Genomic DNA, 21,403 nt, shown 5'->3' with positions numbered 1-21,403 from the left:
TTTGAGGTTGGCTAGAAATCTGAGTGCAGACAGGCAAAGAAGTTGCCCCACATCACAAAGCAAGTAAAGTCAAAACAGATGACACTATCACAGGCTATTCCCAAGGTATGTTTTTTCCCGCAAAAATATATTATCTGGTCTTGACTAGAGGTGTGGGTCCTCAAGGTGAGGCAGACAGAGCAGCAACACATGGGTTCAGTTTACACATTTATTATACAAATCCCCTTCCAGTGTGGGTAATGTCTTGGGTCCAGATCCACTGGTATAAAAAGAAAAGCTTAACGCCAGGAAAAGGGGGTAGGGGAACCCCCAGCTCCGAAAATCACAGACAGGTATCATAGAAAACACAACTTGTGTGGGTTTGCTTAAAAAGTGGTGGATTGGGGCTGGGTGCAGTGGCTCACGGCTGTAATCCCAGCACTTTGGGAGGCCAAGGCAGGCAGATCACGAGGTCAAGAGTTCAAGACCAGCCTGGCCAATATGGTGAAACCTTGTCTCTACTAAGAATACAAAAATTAGCCGGGCATGGTGGCGTGTGCCTGTAATCCCAGCTACTCGGGAGGGTGAGGCAGGAGAACCCAGGAGGCAGAGGTTGCAGTGAGCTGAGATTGCGCCACTGCACTCCAGCCTGGCGACAGAGCAAGACTCCGTCTCGAGAAAAAAAAAAGGGTGGAAGGAAAGCCAAGGAAGGTGTGAGTGGTGAGTGGCCCGTGGCCCGTAGGCAGACCTCACCTAAGGATTTCACTGGCATCTACCGGGTGCCAGATCTGGTAGATGCCAAGTTCAACCCCCACAGGATCCCAGGACACAGCACACCTGATGGCTCTTCCCTTTACCCCTCCTGTGGGGCCTCCTGACGGGGTGGTCAGGGCAGAGGCCATGGGCACAGACGGGGTTGGGCTCTTTCAGGCATCCCACCCAGACTGCAGTCCTTCCAAGTGTGGGCAGAGAGCCCACTGCCCCAACAACTGCCCTGGCGATGCGTGGCAGGGATTTCTGTTCACACCAGAGTCTCCTGGCTGCCCTAAATGGCCCTGAGACCCGATATGGTCCATTTTATGGAGGGGGTTCCTGAATGGAACCTGGTTGGGCATGGGAACAGGAATGAACCCAACCAGATGAGATCACAGTTTCCCTTTTGTAAAACGCCTAGTGTTGGAGGAAGACAGTGAATACCTAAGTCACAACTGTAAACATAAATGGAGGAAGGGGCTTGGGGTCCCCATGACATCATCCCCCCTCTTTTAAGCTGGCTGAGGGCCCCCAGTCCCCAGCACAGTGTGAGAGAAGAAGCAGGGTGTCAGACACCTTCCTGGGCCTACGGGGAGCCAGGGGCCTTGGAAGATTAGGTTGGCGCACTCCGCTCAGGACTGAGAGCAACCACACCCCAGGGCCCAGCGAGGTCAGCTGTGTGCTCCCCAGATTGGAATCGTGCCCAGGCCAACAAGGGACATATCAGAAGGGGTCAGACCAGTGTCCCCGGGGTCTGGGTGTCAGAACTGGAGGACTGCTCCCCCTCTAGCGTCAGGTCACTTAAACGAGCGCTCAGCTCCGGGGGATACAGGAAGTCCGCGTAGTATCTTTGGAAGGGGTAGCAGGAATCCGGAGGACAGGGCGGGGAAGATAAGAAGAGGAAAAGACAGACAAGACACAGAAAAAGAAAGGAAAAGAGGCTCGTTAAAGAGGTGGAGGCAGGCACAGGACAGCACTTTCAGGCTCTGGGGCATGGAGAAAAAAGGAAGAAAACAGCAAGGGGCATGAGATGTCCCTTCCTCCCGGCACCCTGGCTTCAAGGCTCATCTTCAGCCTATAACTTGATAAAGAATTGCTGCTACCAGTGCCCAAGATCCCCTCCACCAGGACCCCATGGACTAATGCAGGTCATGTGCAGTAGAGTGACCCTGTGCCATCACAGCAGCTAGTTTCCTCATGGTCCAATTCATTAGCTATCATGACTAGCCACTCCCTGGCCTGGATATCTTCGCCATCTGCCTTACGAGACCCCTACCCATCAGTAAAAGCACCCCCCATACCTGCCAGAGACAGGGGGCGCCGTGAAACTCCTCGAGTGTGGGAGTGGCGCCTGGCTGGGGGCCCCGTACAGCGCCTGGCCCACCTCATAGCAGCGGGCATGGAGGAAGGGTGGGTGTGGCGGGCCCACGGAAGGGAGCACAGGCCGGCGCTGGGGCCCCGCAGCCAGTCCCGAGTTCCGGATGTACCAGTCCCGCAGCCCCTCCAGAGCCAGGTTCTTGTGGCCACTGCGTTCACCAGCCGAGGGGATGCGGGTGGGTGGGGGCATCCACAGCAGAGGGTTTGGATGCACCTCAGGGCCTTCGGCAGCCTCTGGGGGCAGGCCACAGGGCTTAGTGCGAGTGGCACGGGTGTGGGGGTCCTTGGTGCGGAGGAGGGGGCTGTTGCTGTCAGCTGCATACACAGGTGGTGGGCCGGGGAGCATGGTGAGGAGCCCATCCCGGCGGGAGAGGGGTCCTGGGACCTCAGCTGCAGGCAGCAGCTCCCCCCAGCCTGTTCCACCGCCACTGCGGGGCAGGCCCCGGTCCAAGGAATAGTCCAAGAGGAAGTCTCCACACACAGGTGGGAGCCGGGGGGCACCTCGGGAGGCAGGGGCAGCTGAGCTAGGCCGGGCGGCCCGGGGAGGGTCTGGGGGGCCTGCTGTGCGGGAGGAGAAGGCAGGGGTTGGTTGGGGGCGCTCATACAGCACCTCACTGCTCTTGCAGACTGGGGGGCCAGAGGCAGAGGGAGCCAGAGGGGCAGGCGGGGAGCCAGCTCCCCCACCAGCGGCCCGGTCCACCAGCAGGGCCTCAGAACTGTTGCTGCGGCGGGTGCGAGCTACGAAGAGGGAGGCGCGATCGGAGGCAGGGTCGGCCCGGGGGAAGCCCATCTGGGAGTCCTGGCTGCCGGACCACTGACGAGAATGAAGGCCTTCAGGTCTGGGGTGACAGGCGAGGGTCATGGGAATAGGGTCAGAAAAATCAGGCAGAAGGCGTGCAGTGCCCTCCCTACCCCAGCCCTTTCTAAGCCTTCACTTTCACATCTCCAAATGGGCCCAAGGTTGGAAGCTGTGTGTATAAAGGTGGCAGGTAGTGACATGTAAAGGGCAGCTGAGGTTCTATCCTAGGCTAGGCGGTCAGGGGTAGAAATGCGTGGGGGAGGCCTGGCACTGTTAGCTCCAAGAGAGGTGTAAATCTGTGTAGGGACTCAGAGGAAAGGCTAGCAGAGTAGATGCCGGGCAGGGGGCTGTTCCTAATCCAGCTGACCCCTCCCCCTGCTAAGGCCGTTCTCATGGCTCGCACGGCCTCCAGGATTAAGTCCTAGGCCTTAGGGCTCACATGTAAAACCCTGCCTGAATTCTCTATCCGACCATACGTATGAACCACCCAAAGCTACCATCCCAACAGCCACCGTTCACAGAATGCAAGCCCCACAAGGACGGGGACTTGGTTTTGTTCAGAGCCTGGGGAAAGTAGGCACTCTGTTTAAGAAGCAGAAGAGGACAGTGGTTAAAAGCATGGACTCTAGAGTAAAACTTGCCTGGGCTCAAACTCCAGGACTTCAGTTTACTAACAAGTTACTTAACCTTTCTGTGCCTCACTTGCCTCATCTATAAAATGGGAATAACAATAGCACTCACCTCATAGGGATCTCATTATGATTAAATGAGTTGATGCCACGTAAAACACTAATTCCTAGCAGATGGCAGGCACTCAGTATATGTTAACCAGAACTTATTATGTCCATGTCTTTCAAAGGCAGATATTATTATTTCCATTTCACAAATGAGGAGACTGACTCCTATCCCATTATCCACCGAGATGCCTGCTCACCTTTAATGCCCAGCCTCCCATGTCCCACACCTTTTGTTTTTTTGTTTGTTTTGAGACGGAGTTTCGCTCTTGTCGCCCAGGCTGGAGTGCAATGGCACGATGTTGATCTCAGCTCACTGCAACCTCTGCCTCCCGGGTTCAAGCGATTCTCCTGCCTCAGCCTCCCAAGTAGCTGGGATTACAGGCATGCCCCACCATGCCCAGCTAATTTTTGTATTTTTATTAGAGACAGGGTTTCACCATGTTGGTCAGGCTGGTCTTGAACCCCTGACCTCAAGTAACCCGCCCGCCTCGGCCTCTGAAAGTGCTGGGATTACAAGCGTGAGCCACCGCGCCCAGCCATCCCACCTTTTGATAATGTTGTCCTCAAGCTTCCAGTGAGAACTAATGGTTCCCTCCCCTCTGATCCTCCAGCCCACCCTCAGATTCCCCTTACTTGCAGAGCTGGGGGCCAGCGCCCCGGGTGAGGACAGGGGTGGCAGGCACACTTCGCCCCTCAAAACTGGAGGCACTCCTGGGCAGCGAGCGTGTGGGGCTAGACAGAGACAGGCAGGCCTAGGTTAGAGACTGTACCCACCAGCAGACCCTCTGCCAGCCCAGGCTTGCTATCCCATTCCCAGCTCCTGCGGAGGGGAGGAGGGGCTCATTCTCACCTGGTGGGGCTGGCCACAGAGTTCCGCCGGCTCTTCAGATCCCCATAAAGATCTGATGGAGGTGGTTTCCATGGGGTTCGCCGCTCAGGGCTCCCCCCAGATACTGCCCGCAGCTGGTCCCAAGCCTTGGGTGGTGAGGGGCGCTCGGCCAGAGAGAAGCAGCCATGGGGCTCCTCTGAGTGGAAGAGAGCAAGTGGGATAGAATTCAATGAGGGGGGCCCAGAGGGGGCAGGACAAGCTGGGGGGCAAGGCCATGGAGAGGGGCAAAGTGCTGGGACAGGTTAAGCAGGCTGAGGAGGAACTAAGGCTGACAAGTAGGTTCTGGGGCTGTGGGGCTGGGGTGGGTTGAGGCTAAGAAGATGGGGGACCCATAGGAAGATGGAGCATGGCTAAGGAGAAGCTGAAGCAGCACAGGAGGGGCTGGGCATCAAAGGATGGGCTGATCATGCAGGATGTGGTCGGATGAATAAAGGGGATGGGCTAAAGGGACGTAGGAGTCGGGGGCAGGTTTGGGGGATAGGAGTCCTCACCGTTGTCATGGCTGGCCCCAGACTCTGAGAGGGAGCTGCTCTCTGAGTGCAGAACTACGTCCTCTACAGGTGAGAGGGGGAGAAGTGGGCCTCTCACTCCCAGGCCTGGGTGCTGCCCCCTTACACCACTGGGTGGGCACCTCTACTTGGGCCACCTTCTGGCCAGTTTCCGCCTCATCCTGTTCCTGTCCCAAGAATCTGCTTTTACCAGAGCCCAAGACCACCCCAGTTTGGTTCCTGACTGTCCTGGCAGATATTCATCAGTCCCCCACAGTTTGTCCTTTCCGGTAAGCCAGTTTGTCGCAACTCTTCTCACGGGTTGGGCCACTTGAGTTGTGCCTACCTCCCGGTTTTCACCGGCCAGTCACCCATCCCAGCCCTACCACATCCATTTGCCAGTGTCCACTCTCCCACCCTCACCAGGGGATGCTCACCTTGGCTGAGCTGAGCAAGACGCATGCCCAGGCAGACTCCCTGGGCGGTGATCACTGACCCCGTGGACAGTGGCAGTGGCTGGGGCAGCGGGAGCACTGGGAGGCCAAGGCGGGCCCGGACATCCCCGAGCTGCTCCTCTAGCTCATGCAGCCTCCTCAGTGCATCTGCCTGGACCTGGCGCCGGCGCCGGCGCTGCTCGGTGCTCAGATCAGGGGCCAAGGCCAGGCGGCGGGCGGCCGCCGCGATCTGCTGTTGCACTGACACCTCGCGTTCCAGGGCCTCAAGAGCCAGCTCCTGTCGGGCCCACCCAAATGTTGGAAATGGCCAGGAACAGGGACCTGGCGGGGCCAAACCCAGTAGAGGCTGGCCTGCACTTCCTGCAGCCTATTCAGACCTATTCACCCCGGGGAGGGGGCGTGTCAGGGCCTCTCTTGGTGAAGGGCTGGGTCTGTTCATCTTCCTTAGGGTGGGAGGCCTGTCCTGACAGTTAGGGACCAGCATCCTCCCTCATTGCAGGAACCTAACTCCAGAAGCCCTTTTCCTTCTCATCTTAGCCTCTCCCTCACCTGGCCACAAGCCCCCTCCCCACACCTTCCTCCTGGCCACTCCTCTGTACCTGTCCCCTCTCCCCACCCTCTTGCTCTCCACACCCATCTGCTCACCTCAGCAGGGCACAAGGAGTGGTGTGCTTGGTTGGGGTGCGGTGGAGGGTAGGCGCGGGCTGTGGGGGGCCGCCGGCGGACCAACTGGGGCCGTTCACCAGGCTCTAGTGGGCACTCAGGGGGCAGCTGGCCAGTCAGCTCCTGGTGGGAGGCAGGGGTCAGAGACTACCAAGGGTTAGTTGGAAGGATGGGGTGAAGCATTAATGATCCCAGAAGCTACAGAAGTCCTACCAGGAGCCTGGCCCTGCTCAGCAACCACGCACGATACTCCCCTCCCTCCTACCAGTATCTCCACTAGGCAGGTGTGCCCAAACCTCAGTGGCCCAAACCCCTGGGGTGGTGGGCATGGGAGGCAGGGAGACCTGCTTTGGAATCCAGAATTGTTTTGTTTTTATAAAGGTGACACCATCGAGATCCTAAGTATTATATAACTCCCTTCAGGGGCTGTGGCTGCGTGGTCTGAGCTGTAGTATTATTTCCGGCACACTGTGGGCATTCACAGTAAGAGGGGTAAACTGAAACTACAGATCACCCTGTACCAGTTCAGGTCAGACTGTGCTGCCAAATTTTGGACAGAACCTGTTTTCTGAGGTTTGTTGGACTTGAAATTGTCAACAGTGGGCCTGTATTACCATATTTTTTTTTTTGAGGTGGAGTTTTGCTCTTGTTGCCCAGGCTGGAGTGCAATGGCGCAATCTCAGCTCACCGCAACCTCCACCTCCAGGGTTTAAGCGATTCTCCTGCCTCAGCCTCCCAAGTAGCTGGGATCACCACACCCAGCTAATTTTGCTTTTTTTTTTTTTTTTTTTTTTTTGAGACAGAGTCTTGCTCTGTCGCCCAGGCTGGAGTGCAGTGGCGCAATCTCGGCTCACTGCAAGCTCCGCCTCCCGGGTTCATGCCATTCTCCTGCCTCAGCCTCCCGAGTAGCTGGAACTATAGGTGCCCGCCACCACGCCTGACTAATTTTTTGTATTTTTAGTAGAGACGGGGTTACACCGTGTTAGCCAGGATGGTCTCGATCTCCTGACATCGTGTTCCGCCCACCTTGGCCTCCCAAAGTGCTGGGATTACAGGCGTGAGCCACTGCGCCCAGCCTAATTTTGCATTTTTAGTAGAGACGGGATTTCTCCATGTTGGTCAGGCTGGTCTCGAACTCCCGACCTCAGGTGATCCACCTGCCTCGGCCTCCCAAAGTGCTGGGATTACAGGTGTGAGCCACAGCGCCCAGCCTATTTCATTCATTCTAACACATCTAAGCTGAGCTTTGAGGAGAAAGTAGGTGACAGGGAATCTACAGCCAAGACAAGTGGTTGAGGAATTGCCACCCAAGTCTGTCTACCTAGGGGCCCCAGCTCCTCACCTCCTCCCAACCTCCCCACCTGATACCCCTAGGGCCAGGCCCTCACCGCCTCCTGGAGACACACTTTGCGGAGCTCCTGAAGTTTCAGGCTCAGGGCCTCCTGCAGGGTCCGCTGCCGGTCAAGCAGCCCCCGCAGACGCTCTGACTTCACCTGGGGGGCAGCCTCTCCGAACAGGGCAGCTGGACAGAGAGGGAGCAAAGATCAGTGGGACAGCCAGGGCATTCTGGAGCAGCTGTGGGGCAAGGGACCAACTCTTCCCGAGCAAGCAGGTGGTGATTCAGAGCAGGGGAGGAGGCAGCAGGAGGGGAAGCAGCCACCGACCTGGGGCATTGAAGGTAGGAGAGCTGATCAGCTGACCTTTGACTTCCATCTTGGTGCTGTCGAGAGGCCGTGGCTGATGGCTGGACAAAGTCTGGCAGTGACACACAGGAGCCGTTAAGGAAGCACATCCCATGATACCCCAACCCCCAGCCCTTCCCAGCTTCCCATGCCACAGCGGGGAATAAGGGGTAACCTGGGCCCCACGTGCCTGCTTGACCTGCCCTTTCAGAATCCGTGTGGATGTCTGGATCCACTTGGCCCTGGTACCTTGGTTCCCTTCGCATTGAGTGAGAGCACAGCAAGTGGGGAGCTGGGCGGACTTACAACGCCTCCTCAGAGGCCCATGGGTCACAGCCACGAGTCTTGCCTGGGGAAGGAGAATTAATGGGACAGATTCAACCAACTATAACAACAATGGACACGCAGTCAACACCTGGGTGCCTGCAACAGTTACCTATGATGCCACACTCAATCTTCAGAGCCACCCGGAAAGATTCATATCCCCATTTTAGAGATGAGGAAAGGAAGGCACAGAGGTGAAATAACTGGCCCATAGCCACAGACATAAACCAGGCCCACCCCTCTGGTCCTACACTCTCGCTCATGAGAACCGCTCTAACTCCACCAACTTCCTCATAAGCTCCCTGGTCCCTCAGGCCTCAGGGCCTTTGCCCAGGCTGTGGATGCTGCCTGAAGTGCTTTCTTCAACCTCTCACCACCCCAGCCCCTGCATCACACTTATCATTCTAGAACTTAATTATCACTTCCACAGTTATATCCTCTCACAAACGGTTGTCCAACAAGAGATTGTGCCTCCTGGAACATCGACGAGGACAGGAAACATTATCTGTCCCATTTTCAGCGGCATCACCAGCACCCTGAACATGGCTGTACACACAAGTGCTCAATGAATGGGTGCCAGCTGAATGAATAAAAGATAGAGTAAGTGAATGAGGAGGCGGTGGAGCCAGGGTTCAAGCTCAGATCTGTGGGTCTGTGCTTGTCCCAACTCCATTCTGTAGCTCTAGTGCAGCAAGGAGAATGTTCACTTGACCCAGGGTCCCTCCAGCCCCTCTCGCCATGACAGCCTGTCCTGAGCCTAGTGTAGGGAAGTCCTCCTGCTGGGATTTGTGAGAAGCAAAGTCCACAGCTGCAAATAACGAACCACCTGCCTCCTGCCTCCTGCCTCCTTCTCTGCCCCCGATGGCTCACCTGCCTTGGCTGGCCACCCCTCCTCTGGAGTTTGCTCCCTTCCTTCCACATCATGCTCAGTCCCCAGCTGGGCAGCTGAGTGACATCACCTCCCACCACCTGGCCTAACCTAGGTGGCAGGTGACTGGGAGGGCTTTATGGGGCCACAGAGCTCCCATTATCATCTACCTTGAAGTCGGCAGCTTGTCATGACATGTTAGCCTGGTGTGAGGAAGACCCAGCCAACCAAGGAGGCATGGGTTCAAGCCCCTTCCCCATCTGTGTATTGTGGGGTGAGGCCAAGCTGCTTGTAAGGTGTCATGTTTCTCTGCAGTCCTCCTGCCTGCCCCATAGGGCCTGTACCCCTCTCTTGAAGCAGCGGTGCCCTGCCTTCAACAGCAGGGGTGGGGATCAGTCCCTAAAGCCTTTTGACAAACCCAGGCCCCACATCCCCACTCATCTAAGGTCTGACACTTCCCAGCATGGCAGGGGTTCCTCCACATCCCAGATCACTGGGGCTCCAACTTTCCCAGCCCCCATTTAGGCCCAAGGAACTCTCACAGGGTTCCCTGGAACCTTCCTTTACCCCCACAGGAACCCAACTCCATCCACAGTCCCCCTTGCCAGCATTGGTCCCAATCCAATCCCAATTCCATGCTGGGCTGCTTCGATTTTTTTTTTTTTTTTTTTTTTGGAGATAGGGTCTGGCTCTGTCACTTAGGCTGGAATGCAGTGGTGGCACGATCTTGGCTCACTGCAGCCTCCACTTCCCAGGTTCAAGCAATTCTCCCACTTCAGCCTCCAAAGTAGCTGGGATTACAGGTGCATGCCACCATGCCTGGCTACTTTTGTATTTTTAGTAGAAATTGGGTTTCATCATGTTGGCCAGGCTGGTCTCGAACTCCTGACCTCAGGTGATCCACCCGCCTCGGCCTCCCAAAGTGCTGGGATTACATGCGTGAGGCACTGCACCCAGCCAATCCTTTCTTCTCTAATTTCTCAGAGCGTCCTGGAAGTCCAGACAGGGTCCACACAGGAACCCCAACTCCTCCCTATCAGCCCGACCTCGGGGGGACATAGTTAGAGTATGAGTCATGGGGTCACTGGGCAGGCTAGACACAGTCAACGCCCCACACCCCCACACCCAGTTCCTAAGCCTCTGCCTCCGCTCACCTGCCCTCTGCATACTTGCCTTGGGGCCTGGAGCTGCCTCATCCCCGCCCAGATGGCGAGAAAGGGATCCCAGCAAACCCCTCCCCAGCACACCCCCACACCAACCCCAGGTCTCCCCCTACCAGTTACCCCATGGCCCCCATCCTGTCCCAGGGACCAGCTGCAGCGGGAGAGCAGTAGAGGGCACCCCCCACACCCAGAGGCGGGCCCGGCAGGTTTTTCAGGTCTGCCATTCTGACACCACAGCCGAGAAAGAAATTCCTGGCTGTAATAACTGTTTACAACCAAGATACCTCACCTGGGTGGCACCCCAACACTTGGGGGGTCATTTCCACATCCTGCCACTATTAGAGCAAATACAAAATCTCAATGTCTGGGCCATTACCCTCCCCAGAGCCCCTGCTTCCTCCACTGCAGTGAACAAATCAGGCATAGGCAGGCAGGTGCCTGAGTAATGGTTTCTTAGTAGCCCAGTCTGGTCTTTCTTGGAGAGCTGGGCCCTGGGTTGGGGGAGGACAGAGGCTACTCCTGGGGGGTAGGAAAGGAAGCAGGGATAGGGTGGAGAAGGGGGGACTCATACTTCTCTTTTCCCCGATCCCTCCTCGTCCATTTCCGGCCGGGAATCGGCTTGGTGCCAGGAAAGGAAACTGGTGTTTTGGGCTTTGCCCCTGTCCTCAGGCCCTCCATTCTCACTGCCCCCCTACCCCCCCACCACCACCCTGCCCTGCATTGTTGGTGTGCCTCTCCCACAGACCTAGCTCTCTACCGAAGGGAACTTCAGTACACCCTGCCCCAGCTCCCCAATGCCCTTATCCCCCTCGCACCCTGGGCCCACTGCTCCCAGGTGCTCACCAATGCCAGAGAGTGCTGTGGGGTAGCCTCAGATACCTCAAAAATAGTTGTCTCGACCAGGCCCTGGCTCCGGCTGGTAGTGGCAGTCAGCAGCAGTGGCAGATGCCTTGGCCACCTCCCACTAGGTAATGGCCCAGCCTACCTGGCCAGGAACTGGGCCGGCCCACACCTTTTAACCCTTGCCTGTCTGCCACCAGGACTAGGGTCACCCCTGGGGGCAGTTTCAGGGCCAGGTCCACTCAGGGTGCTCAGCATGTCTAAGAAGACAGCCTGGGCCAGGCAGGGTAGCTGGTGCCTGTAATCTCAGCACTTTGGGAGGCTGAGGTGGGAGGATTGCTTGAAGCCAAGAGTTCAAGGCCAGACTGTGCAACATAATGAGACCCCCATCTCTACAAAAATTTTTTTTAAAACTGGCCAGGCATGGAGGCCTGTGCCTCCTCACCCCGTACACTTAGCAGAAAACTGGGAAGAAGGGCTGAGAGTGGTGGGAGTAGCAGCTGCCTCTCCTACTGCCCAAATTCCCAGAGGATTAGACGCTGCCCACCCAAGGGGCAACTTGGATCTGGGCCATAGAGGTGTGGGGAGCTGTAAAGTACATGGGAGGCTTCGGGTGTAAACTGGGTTTTTGTGTCTTGGCAGTAAGCATCACATTCTGAGGCCTCTACCCTTTCCTCCCAGGGCAAGGCAGTGGTAGAAGGCCTTGGGGCAATTCCCACCCTCACTGGGGAATAACAGTTTCCCAAGTTGGGGACAGAGGAAGTCAACCTTTCTAAGGAGAGGTCAGGTCTCAAGATCCTTCTGTGGCTCCAGAAGAAATAATCTCAATAAATCAAGCACAACTTACACCCTACAAAACACTTATGGGTTTTGATCCCTCTTGGTTCCTACAAATGTAGCAGGATGGCACAGACCCAGCCTCCTCACAGCCATTTTATAGATGCAGAAGCTGAGCCTGGAAAGGTGAAGAGGCCTGATTCAGATCACAGTGGCAGAAGAGCAGGTGAAATCAGAATTTCCGGGGGCTGGGTCCTGGCTGGGAGGCAGACAGAGGCTACTCCTGCAAGTGGGAAGGAGAAGTAGGGAAGGGGGCTCATGCTTCTTCACATCCATGCTGGGTCTCTCTTCTTCAGAGAGTCAGGCTTCATGCCAGAGAAGGAAATGAGAGCTTTGAGTCCTTACGACGTACTGTCCCTGCCTCCCCTCACCCCGCCCACCACCACCACCATCACCACCACCATCACCACTACCACTTGAGCTCTGGGCCAGTCTCGGCACACAGCACACATCCTGTGCTCCATTCAGGACCATCTGCTCTGTGACCCAGGGCCCAAGCCCTACCCAGACCCCTGCAGCAGCCCACACCATGACCTGAAGTGAGAAAAGATGCAGATGGGCTGGGCCTAGAGAGGAGCTCGCTCTGAATCAGCAATGCCCCAGACTCATACTATTAAGGCCTCCCACCATCCCTGCCCACCTTTCTTCCTGGGTGTGAGATTTCCAGCATGGAACACAAAGGCCCCTTTCATCGCCCTCCCCACTTCACTGCCTGGGGCGGGCAGTGGTAAGGTGGGCATTGGGGAGTGTCCTCTCGGCCACAGCCTCTCCCACCTCTTATGGGCCACCAAAGATGTTGGGAAGCGAGACAGTAATAAAATCAGAGCCAAGAGGGATGAGAATCTGGCTGGCAATGTAGATTGAGTCTCAAAGCTTAGGTCTCCTCATCTGTAAAATGGGTAAAAGGTGGTTACAGAGACAATGGAGGCCCCAAGTAACTTTGAAAGGCATTTCACAGTGCAAGGAAACACACCATGTCATTAATGACTCTTACTAACAACAATTAATACACTCACACAGAGGTGGGCTGTTGTGGGGGTAACTGGGGGAGAGCAGGTAACTGGACCTCCTGGGCCAGGCAGACAAATGGGGCAGTCACTAACACACATCATTGCCCTGGTCCATGACTTTTAATAGCCTCGAAGAGGACCCAACCTCTAAGCCCTACCCCAGCTGGGCCCTGGGCCTCACGTGACCCTGCTATCACTAGTAAATGGTGAGTCTGGGATTCAACCCAGCTCTGCCACTTACTAGCTGTGTGACTGCTTGAACAAGTCACTTAACCTCTCTGTCAATTGGGGACGATGATAACAGTATGTACCTCACGGGGCTATTGTGAGCATTAAATCAGTTAATACATTTAAAGCTTGTGCAGAACAGTGCCTGGTAAGAGCTCAGTGTATGTTGGCTGTCACAGTTACAAGTATTCTTCCCCACAGGAAGTCAGGAATCAAGTAGATACATTCAGACACATTTTTTCCAGACAGAGCTGGTGTCCTTCAGTCTCACTTGATACATCTGAAACAGTTGTTTTTCCTCAGATAACTTGTCTGAACTCTTGCTATCCAAAATCAGAGACTAAATGTATTCAAACGCAATTTTTTTTTTTTTTTTTTTTTTTTGAGACGGAGTCTCACCCTGTCACCCAGGCTGGAGTGCAGTGGCATGATCTCGGCTCACTGCAACCTCCACCTCCCGGGTTCAAGCAGTTCCCTGCTTCAGCCTCCTGAGTAGCTGGGATTACAGGTGCGTGCCACCACACCCAGCTAATTTTTGTATTTTTAGTAGAGACGGGGTTTCACCATCTTAGCCAGGGTGGGCTCGAACTCCAGACCTCGTGATCCACCCGCCTCGGCCTCCCAAAGTGCTGGGATTACAGGCGTGAGCCACCGCGCCGGGCCTCAGATGCATTTTTGAGACAGAACTGGTATCCCTCAGCTTCCAAATCCCACTTGCTATCTAGACACGGTACCCTCCCTGCTCACCAAATGAGACATATTTGAAACAGAGCTGTTTCCCTCATGATCCAACCTCTCCTTTCTCAACATCAAAAATGCAGGAACCAAATACATTAGAGAAATTGTCTGAACTCTCACCATCCAAATGCAAGAACTGAATGGATTCAGAAACATTTTTGAGATACGACTGGTATCCCTCATTCTTGAACTTTCCTTACCCTCCAAACAAAATGCAGGAACCATTTACATAACAGGGTACCCTCACTATCCCAACTCTTGTCCCTGGAGCTCAGGAAAGTTCATAGATTTGGATACATTTTTTAGTTAGTCATTATTCTTCATTATTTCAATTTTCCCTACTCACTATGTAAGATGTGAAAACAAAATACCTTCAAATAACTTGGTAGGTTTCACTGTCTGAACTTCGGGCACTCTCCCTCTCAGAATTCAGGTACCAAATAGATTGGGAAAGTGAGGAATGCTTGTTTTGTTATCAATAGGTTTGGATAGATTTTCAGGATAAGATAGGTCTGGCATCTTGTTATTCAAACTCACTAGTCTCTATGAGAAATGCAGGAACGAAACCCAATTGAGTAACACATTACCCTCTAGCTATCCAAGTTCTCCCCATCATCCTCAGAATCAAGGAGATTCGGACAATGAGGGGAACACTGCATTATTGTTGTTACTGTTACCACTGGATAGGCCTGATTCTTAAATCCAGTGACTGCCTGGCCTTCTCCCCCAAGACAAGCCCCACAGAGGTGGAGTGGACTTAGCACCAAGATTTTTATTGCTTACTGCTGAGAGAAGGAGGATGAATCCTTGACCCCATCCCTCCTCTATACCAAGTCCCGAAGCCTTGGCCTAGAATAGACTTCTTCTTTTTCAGGCCAGGAAAGCAGGGATCATGCACCCAGAATCAAACATGGCCTAGAAGATTCATACATACCCCTGGGTCCCCCATCTCTTCATATTTTCTTAACTCTTCCCCCCAACATGAGGCAGTCTCCAACACAGCAAGACTGGAAACATGACCCAGACCTCTCAGACTCCCAGAGAGTCACTGAATAATTTAGGGTATTCTTTCACACTTGCGGAGGAGAGCAGGGGCGTAGGAACAGTTGCATGCCCTCCTGGGGCAGGAAGAGAAATGTAAGCTCTATGTAAGATCACTAGGGTGGGGATAGGGGAGATCACACACAAAAACCCCCATCAGCCACGCAGGGCACATAGGGCTGCTTGCTCTTGCTAAGAGAAGCATTTGGGATGTACTTCGGAGGTCCTGGGAACAGCAGAATCTTCAAGTTCCGGGCACAGTATAATGGGACCCCTGTCCTGGGCTCAGAAGGGATGGCAAGTGGATATTAGGAAGGAAGAAGATCTGAACAGGGTGGAGGGGCATGGTAAGGGGAAGAACACCCTGGGGCTGGGATGGGAAGGGACAGAACAGGAAGGAGTGTAGGGGACAAGATAGAGCCAGAGTTATCGCAGGATGGAGGTCAAGAGGCAGGATGGGGAATGAGCCAGAACACTGGCCAGGGGATGGGATAAGGTGGGGTTCAGGACAAGGGTCAGAGAAAAAGTACAAGAAAGAGACAAAACAGCAGGGCAGGGGTCAGGATTAACATGGAACAGCAGTCAGAAGACATGACTAGGAAAGGCTAAGCCAGTGGTCAAAGGAGGGGACAGGGAAAAGGGCAGGTTCAGGATGGAGGTCAGGAACAGGAAAAGACCAGGACACAATGAGGATAGGAATGAGTATGGTGATGGGACAAGAAAAGAGGGAAAAACGGGGCAGAGTCAGGGGCAGAGACAAGGCAGGAGACGAAGGTGGTGAGCCAGGATGCAGATCACGAGTATATAGGAGAGGATATCATATAGGGTGCAGAGAAAGGACAGAAGTTAGAGGGCAGGAATCAGGACAGAACTACACCAGATTGTGGTTAGGGGGACAGGACATGACTGGAAGAGGTTTGGAGACTGGATAAGAGTTTAGGGAACAGACAGGTCAAGCGTCAGTACAGAAACTGGGGTCAGTGTTGGGCATTAGGATAGGGCAAGATGTTTCAGAGATGAGACGGGGTCAGGCAAGGATCAGGGTCAGGTCAAAGATCCCCAGGACATAACTGGATGGGGTTTGGGGTCAGGACTGGATTTAGGGGGACAAAACAGGGGTTGAGGATCATACCAGGCCAGAATATGGTTAGGTCAGGGCTCGGATGGAAGGTCCTGAGGCCAAGGCCAGCAGGGGTTGAGGTTTAAAAAAGATGTAGTCAGGTCGTAAGGGGTCAGGGCTGAGGCCACGGGGTCAGAGGTCGCGGGTGCGCGCGCAGGTACGCCCCGTCGGCGTTTCCGGGCCTTCACCCCACCCTGTCCCCTCCCTTCCTCCGCAGGCGGGGCTGGTTACTCACCAAGGGTCCCCGCGCCGCAGTAGGCGGGGTCGGTGTAGGCCGGCCGGGGCAGTGGACGCGCCCCTCCCTCACTGCGCCCTGCTCGTCCCCGGGCGCGCGCCTGCTCCTCTTCGGCGCCCTGCCCGTGGGCCGTGTTCGGCTGCGCTACCGTTAGCCGTGGGGGCCAGACGGGGGTCGCGGGGAGGGTAGGAGGGGAGCGCCGGCCCGGCCGCGGGCGATGGACCCCCGCCCCCACCTCTAACTCGGGTCTGTCCGCTTCCAGCGGCACGGCCACCTCCGCCGCTCAGCCTAGCCTAGGGGGTGGGGGGACCGGGGGGCGGGGCACGAGACCACAGCAGCGGCGGAGACTAAGTGCGCAGGCGCCGGCTCGGGTCTTCGATTTTTCTTGCCCTGGGAGCGCCAGGAGCGAACAAGCTGGGAGCGCGTGCGCACACGCTTTCTCGAGGGCGGCGGAGCCCTCCCTCGCCGAGGCCACGCCCCTCAGGGAGCCTACTGGCGCCCCTCACCCCAAGTCGTCCCCCAGGGACCCTCAAGCAGTACCCCAAGCTGCTCTGTGTAAGCTATCCCCACACCTGTAAACCCCAGCTACCCTCCCTGTTGTTCCTCAAATGCACTCCAAACCAACCTCCATTATCCTCCAAATTATATCCCCAAACTACTGTCTGTTGATTCCAAGCGGTACCTCCAGTCCACCCTCTATGGACACCCAAGCTGTAGCAGTAAACTACCTTACACTACCCCCAGTTTGCTCCATCAAACCATCTGCAATCAGCCCTGAAACCATTACCCTCCAAACAGCATGTCCAAATCACCTGCTATCTACTTCCAATGTGCACCCGTAACACCCTCCATTGACCCCAAACTCCTCTCCATGTACCCTCCAAACCATACTCCATTGACCCAAAATGGCTCTCCAGGAGCCCCCAACACCAGCCCAAACATTCCTAATTACCCTCAACGTGGGCCTCACCTGCACCACAAAATAATTCCAACAGTCACCCACACTACCTCCAAACCATGTTCCATGGACCCCTCTTACCCAGCCACCTTTCATTGACCTCCCCTCGTATCCCCACAAAATTACCTTCCAACAGCCCCTATCACTGTGCCATATAACCCAACTACACTTTCTGTGGTCTTTCAACTGCATTTCAAGCCACCCTCCAGCACCATCTACACCTCTAACCCACACTCCACTGACCCAAACTGCACCTCAAACACTCTCCAACAGTCCTCAACTGTACCTCCGAATAGCCACCAACCATCCTGCTGTAGTTACCCAATTGGGCTCCCAAATCATACTCCAGTGGCCCCAAATGTGTCCCCTAAGCCCTCCAAAGACTTACTTGCACCCTGGATCATACTTAAGTGACCTAAATTACAAAGCACTCTCAGTGATTTTTTTCTTAAAACAACTTAACTGGGATATAACTTACGTACCAGGCTGGGAACAGTGGCTCACACTTGTAATCCCGGCACTTTGGGAGGCCAAGGCGAGTGGATCACTTGAGGCCAAGAGTTCAAGACCAGCCTGGCCAACATGGTGAAACCCCGTCTCTACTAAAAATACAAAAAATTAGCTGGGCATGATGGCTCACACCTGTAATCCCAGCTACTCAGGAGGCTGAGGCAGGAGAATCGCTTAAACCCAGGAGGTGGAGGTTGCAGTGAGCCAAGATAGTGCCACTGCACTCTAACCTGGGCAACAGAGTGAGACTCCATCTCAAAAAATAATAATGATAATTATGTACCATAAAAGTCATCCACGATTAAGTGTGCAATGCAACAACTTTAGTAAATTTACCTAAGTGAGGCACAGTGGCTCACACTTGTAATCCTAGCACTTTGAGAGGCCAAGGTGGGCAGATCACCTGAGGTCAGGAGTTCAGGACCAGCCTGGCCAACATGGTGAAACCCCATCTCTACTAAAAATACAAAAATTAGCCAGGCGTGGTGGCAGGCACCTGTAATCCCAGCTACTCAGGGGGCTGAGGCAGGAGAATAGCTTGAACCTGGAAGGCGGAGGTTGCAGTGAGCTGAGATCATGCCACTGCACTCCAGCCTGGGCGACAGAGCAAGACTCTGTCTCAAAAAAAAAAAAAAAAAGAAAAAGAAAAGAAAAAAAAAAGAAAAAATATTTACCAAAGTGTGCAACAATCGCTATAGCCCAGTTTTAGAGCATTTCCCTTACCCCCCAAAAAATCCCTCATGACTGAATGCCATTCCCATTCCCAACCATAGGCAACCACAAATCTACTTTCTGTCTCTATAAATGTGCCTTTCTTGGACATTTCATAAAAATGCAATATGTGGATTTTTTGTGTCTCACATCTTTCATTTAGCTTGATGTTTTTGAGGTTCATCTGTGTGGTAGCATGTAACAGTGGTTTGTTCCTTTTATTGCTGAACAGTAGTCTATCCAATGATCTTTAACTTCTCTCCAAATTACCCACCAATAGCTCCTCAACCACAACTCAAAACACCCCTCCGACATCCAGACTTCAAAACAGACCCCCAAACTGCACACTGGACCATACCTACCAGCCCTCAACTGTACCACAGACCACTCTATAATCCCCAAATATCATCACTAAACTTCCCTCCCGAGCCTCATCTTCACCCCTAAACCACCTTCCAGCAGTCTGCTCTACATCCTCAAACTGCCCTTTATCAACTCCCAAGAATATCCCCAAAATGCCTTTTCAGTAATACTCAAACCTAACTAAACTACTCTCCAACAATTCCAAACCCCACCCCTAAAATTCCCCTTCCAACAGCCCCAGCCATGACTCTACCCACTAACTACCTTCCTTTGGTCCCAGAACTGCAGACCCAGACTGTAACCTCAAACCACTCTTCACTGACCGCCATGCCTCTACCCACTAACTACCTTCCTTTGGTCCCAGAACTGCAGACCCAGACTGTAACCTCAAACCACTCTTCACTGACCGCCATGCCCAACCTTGTCTTTTTTTTTTTTTTTTTTTGAGATGCAGTTTGGCTGTTGTTGCCCAGGCTGGAGTGCAATGGTGAGATCTCTGCTCACTGCAACCTTCGCCTCCTGGGTTCAAGCGATTCTCCTGCCTCAGCCCCACGAGTAGCTGGGATTACAGGCATGTGTCACCACGCCCGGCTAATTTTGTATTTTTAGTAAAGACGGGGTTTCTCCATGTTGGTCAGGCTGGTCTCGAACTCCCGACCTCAGGTGATCTGCCCGCCTCAGCCTCCCCAAGTGCTAGGATTACAGGTGTGAGCCACTGCGCCCAGCCCCAACCTTGTCTTAAATTATGAGCAACTACACCCACAAAACATCTTTCAATTTTTCCCAACAATACCACCCAAACCACCCTCCAAGAACTCCCAACTACACCCTAAACTGCCCTCTAATAGCACCCAATGCTACCTGTAAACATTTCCCCTTTACCTCCCCACAGTCTCCCAACTATACCTCCCATCCACCCTCCAATGACCCCCCAAATCCCACCTCAATTTTCCCTTTGATGGCTCCAACTGCACCCAAATGCTTTCCAACAGCCTCTAATTATACTCTCAAACTGCCCTTGGTAACCCCCAACGTAGCCCTAAGTCCTTCCAGTGACCCCCAACTCTTCCCCAAAGCCATCTGTAGTTCTTCCCTGTGGCTGTTGTAACCAATTACTGCAAACTTGGTGGCTTAAAAAAACAAAGAGGGCCGGGCAGGATGGCCCACACCTGTAATCCCAACACTTTGGGAGGCCAAGGTGGGCAGATTAAGAGATCAAGAGATGGAGACCATCCTTCACCAACATGGTGAAACCCCGTCTTTACTAAAAATACAAAATTAGCCGGGCATGGTGGCACATGCCTGTAATCCCAGCTATTCGTGGGGCTGAGGCAGGAGAATCGCTTGAACCTGGGAGGCGGAGGTTGCAGTGAGCCGAGATCTCGCCACTGCACTCCAGCCTGGCGACAGAGCGAGACTCCGTCTCAAAAAAAACAAAAAAAGAAAAAAAGAAAAGAAAAGAAGAAGAAACAAAAACAGAAATTTGCGGTGGCTCACCCTTGTAATACCACCACTTTGGGAGGCCCAGGCTGGCGGATCACTTGAGGCCAGGAGTTTGAGACCAGCCTGGACAACATGGCCAGATCCCGTCTCTACTAAAAAAATTTAACAAAAATTAGCCAGGCATGGTGTAGTCCCAGCTACTAGGGAGGCCGAGGTGGGAGCATCGCTTGAACCTGGGAGGTGGAGGTTGCAGTGAGCCAAGATCATGCCACTGCACTCCAGCCAGGGCAATAGAGCAAGACTCCATCTCTAAATAAATAAATAAATAAATAGCTACCTCTCTTAAAAACAAACAAAAAACAGAAATGTATTCTTTCACAGTTTTAAGGGCCAGAAGTCTAAAATCAGTTGCACTGGGCCAAAATTAAGGTGTCAGCAGAGCTGCACTCCCTCTGGAGGCTATAAGGCAGGGATCTCCAACCCCTGGGCCAAGGACAAGTACCAGTCAGTGGCCTGTTAGGAGCCTGAGTGGCAGGCAAGCAAGCATTAACACCTGAGCTCCAGCTTCTGTCACAGCAGCAGTGGCATTAGATTCTCATAGGAGAGCAAACCCTATCGTGAACTGTGCATGCAAGGGATCCAGGTTACATGCTTACAAGATTCTCCTTATGAAAATCTAACTAATGCCTGATCATCTGAGGTGGAACAGTTTCATTCCAAAACCATCCCCCACCACACTCCATGGAAAAATTGTCTTTAGGCCAGGTGAGGTGGCTCACACATGTAATGCCAGCACTTTGGAAGGCCGAGGCAGGTGGATCACCTGAAGTCAGGAATTCCAGACCAGCCCGGCCAACATGGCGAAACCTCGTCTCTACTAAAAATACAAAAATTAATCAGGCATGGTGGCGGGCGCCTGTAGTCCCAGCTACTTGGGAGGCTAAGGCAGGAGAACCGCTTGAACCCAAGAGGCAGAGGTTGCAGTGAGCCAAGACTGCACCATTGCACTCCAGCCTGGGTGACAGAGCGAGATTCCATCTGAAACAAACAAACAAACAAAAAGAACTATCTGTTGCCTCTTCAGGCATTCTTTGGCTTTTGGCAGTCATATCACTACAGTCTGCCTCCGTGGTCAAATTGCCTCCTCCTTTTCTGTCAGTCGAATTTGCTTCTGCCTACCTCTTATAAGAAC

The 21,403-nt window shown here is 53.9% G+C and overlaps 1 protein-coding gene across 7 annotated transcripts; it reads right to left on the bottom strand.

Moving 5' to 3' along the window:
- Positions 1-557: 557 nt before the first annotated feature.
- CCDC120 (coiled-coil domain containing 120) lies at positions 558-16,642 on the bottom strand. Of its 7 annotated transcripts, none has more exons than XM_016943371.4 (11): positions 16,227-16,642; positions 8,013-8,171; positions 7,805-7,895; positions 7,529-7,662; positions 6,123-6,263; positions 5,460-5,754; positions 5,026-5,088; positions 4,496-4,670; positions 4,279-4,377; positions 2,034-2,948; positions 558-1,580 (listed from the first exon to the last, which is right to left on the bottom strand). In XM_016943371.4, exons 3-11 carry the CDS (start codon positions 7,851-7,853, stop codon positions 1,466-1,468), a joined length of 1,986 nt encoding a protein of 661 aa, XP_016798860.1. In that variant the 5' UTR covers positions 7,854-7,895; positions 8,013-8,171; positions 16,227-16,642; the 3' UTR covers positions 558-1,465. The 7 variants fall into 7 exon arrangements, with proteins under 7 accessions (XP_016798860.1, XP_016798863.1, XP_016798859.1 ...); XM_016943374.4 differs by having other exon boundaries at positions 8,129-8,171; positions 16,227-16,278; XM_016943370.4 differs by lacking the exon at positions 16,227-16,642 and adding an exon at positions 11,021-11,154.
- Between the last annotated feature and the right edge of the window lie 4,761 nt (positions 16,643-21,403).

This window comes from Pan troglodytes, chromosome X (genome assembly GCF_028858775.2).
Source record: "Pan troglodytes isolate AG18354 chromosome X, NHGRI_mPanTro3-v2.0_pri, whole genome shotgun sequence".
In the NCBI taxonomy this organism is placed as follows: domain Eukaryota; kingdom Metazoa; phylum Chordata; class Mammalia; order Primates; family Hominidae; genus Pan; species Pan troglodytes.
Note: the sequence above shows the minus strand (reverse complement) of the source record. Positions and strands in the feature narration are given on the sequence as shown.

Excerpts from the sequence above, each read along its gene's own strand:
- CCDC120 (XM_016943371.4), bottom strand. The coding sequence starts at position 7,853 with ATGGAAGTCAAAGGTCAGCTGATCAGCTCTCCTACCTTCAATGCCCCA. Across the intron at positions 5,089-5,459 it reads TCTTGCTCAGCTCAGCCAAG|AGGACGTAGTTCTGCACTCA; the intron begins GTGAGCATCCCC and ends TCTCACCTGTAG. Across the intron at positions 1,581-2,033 it reads GCGCCCCCTGTCTCTGGCAG|ATACTACGCGGACTTCCTGT; the intron begins GTATGGGGGGTG and ends CCCCTTCCAAAG.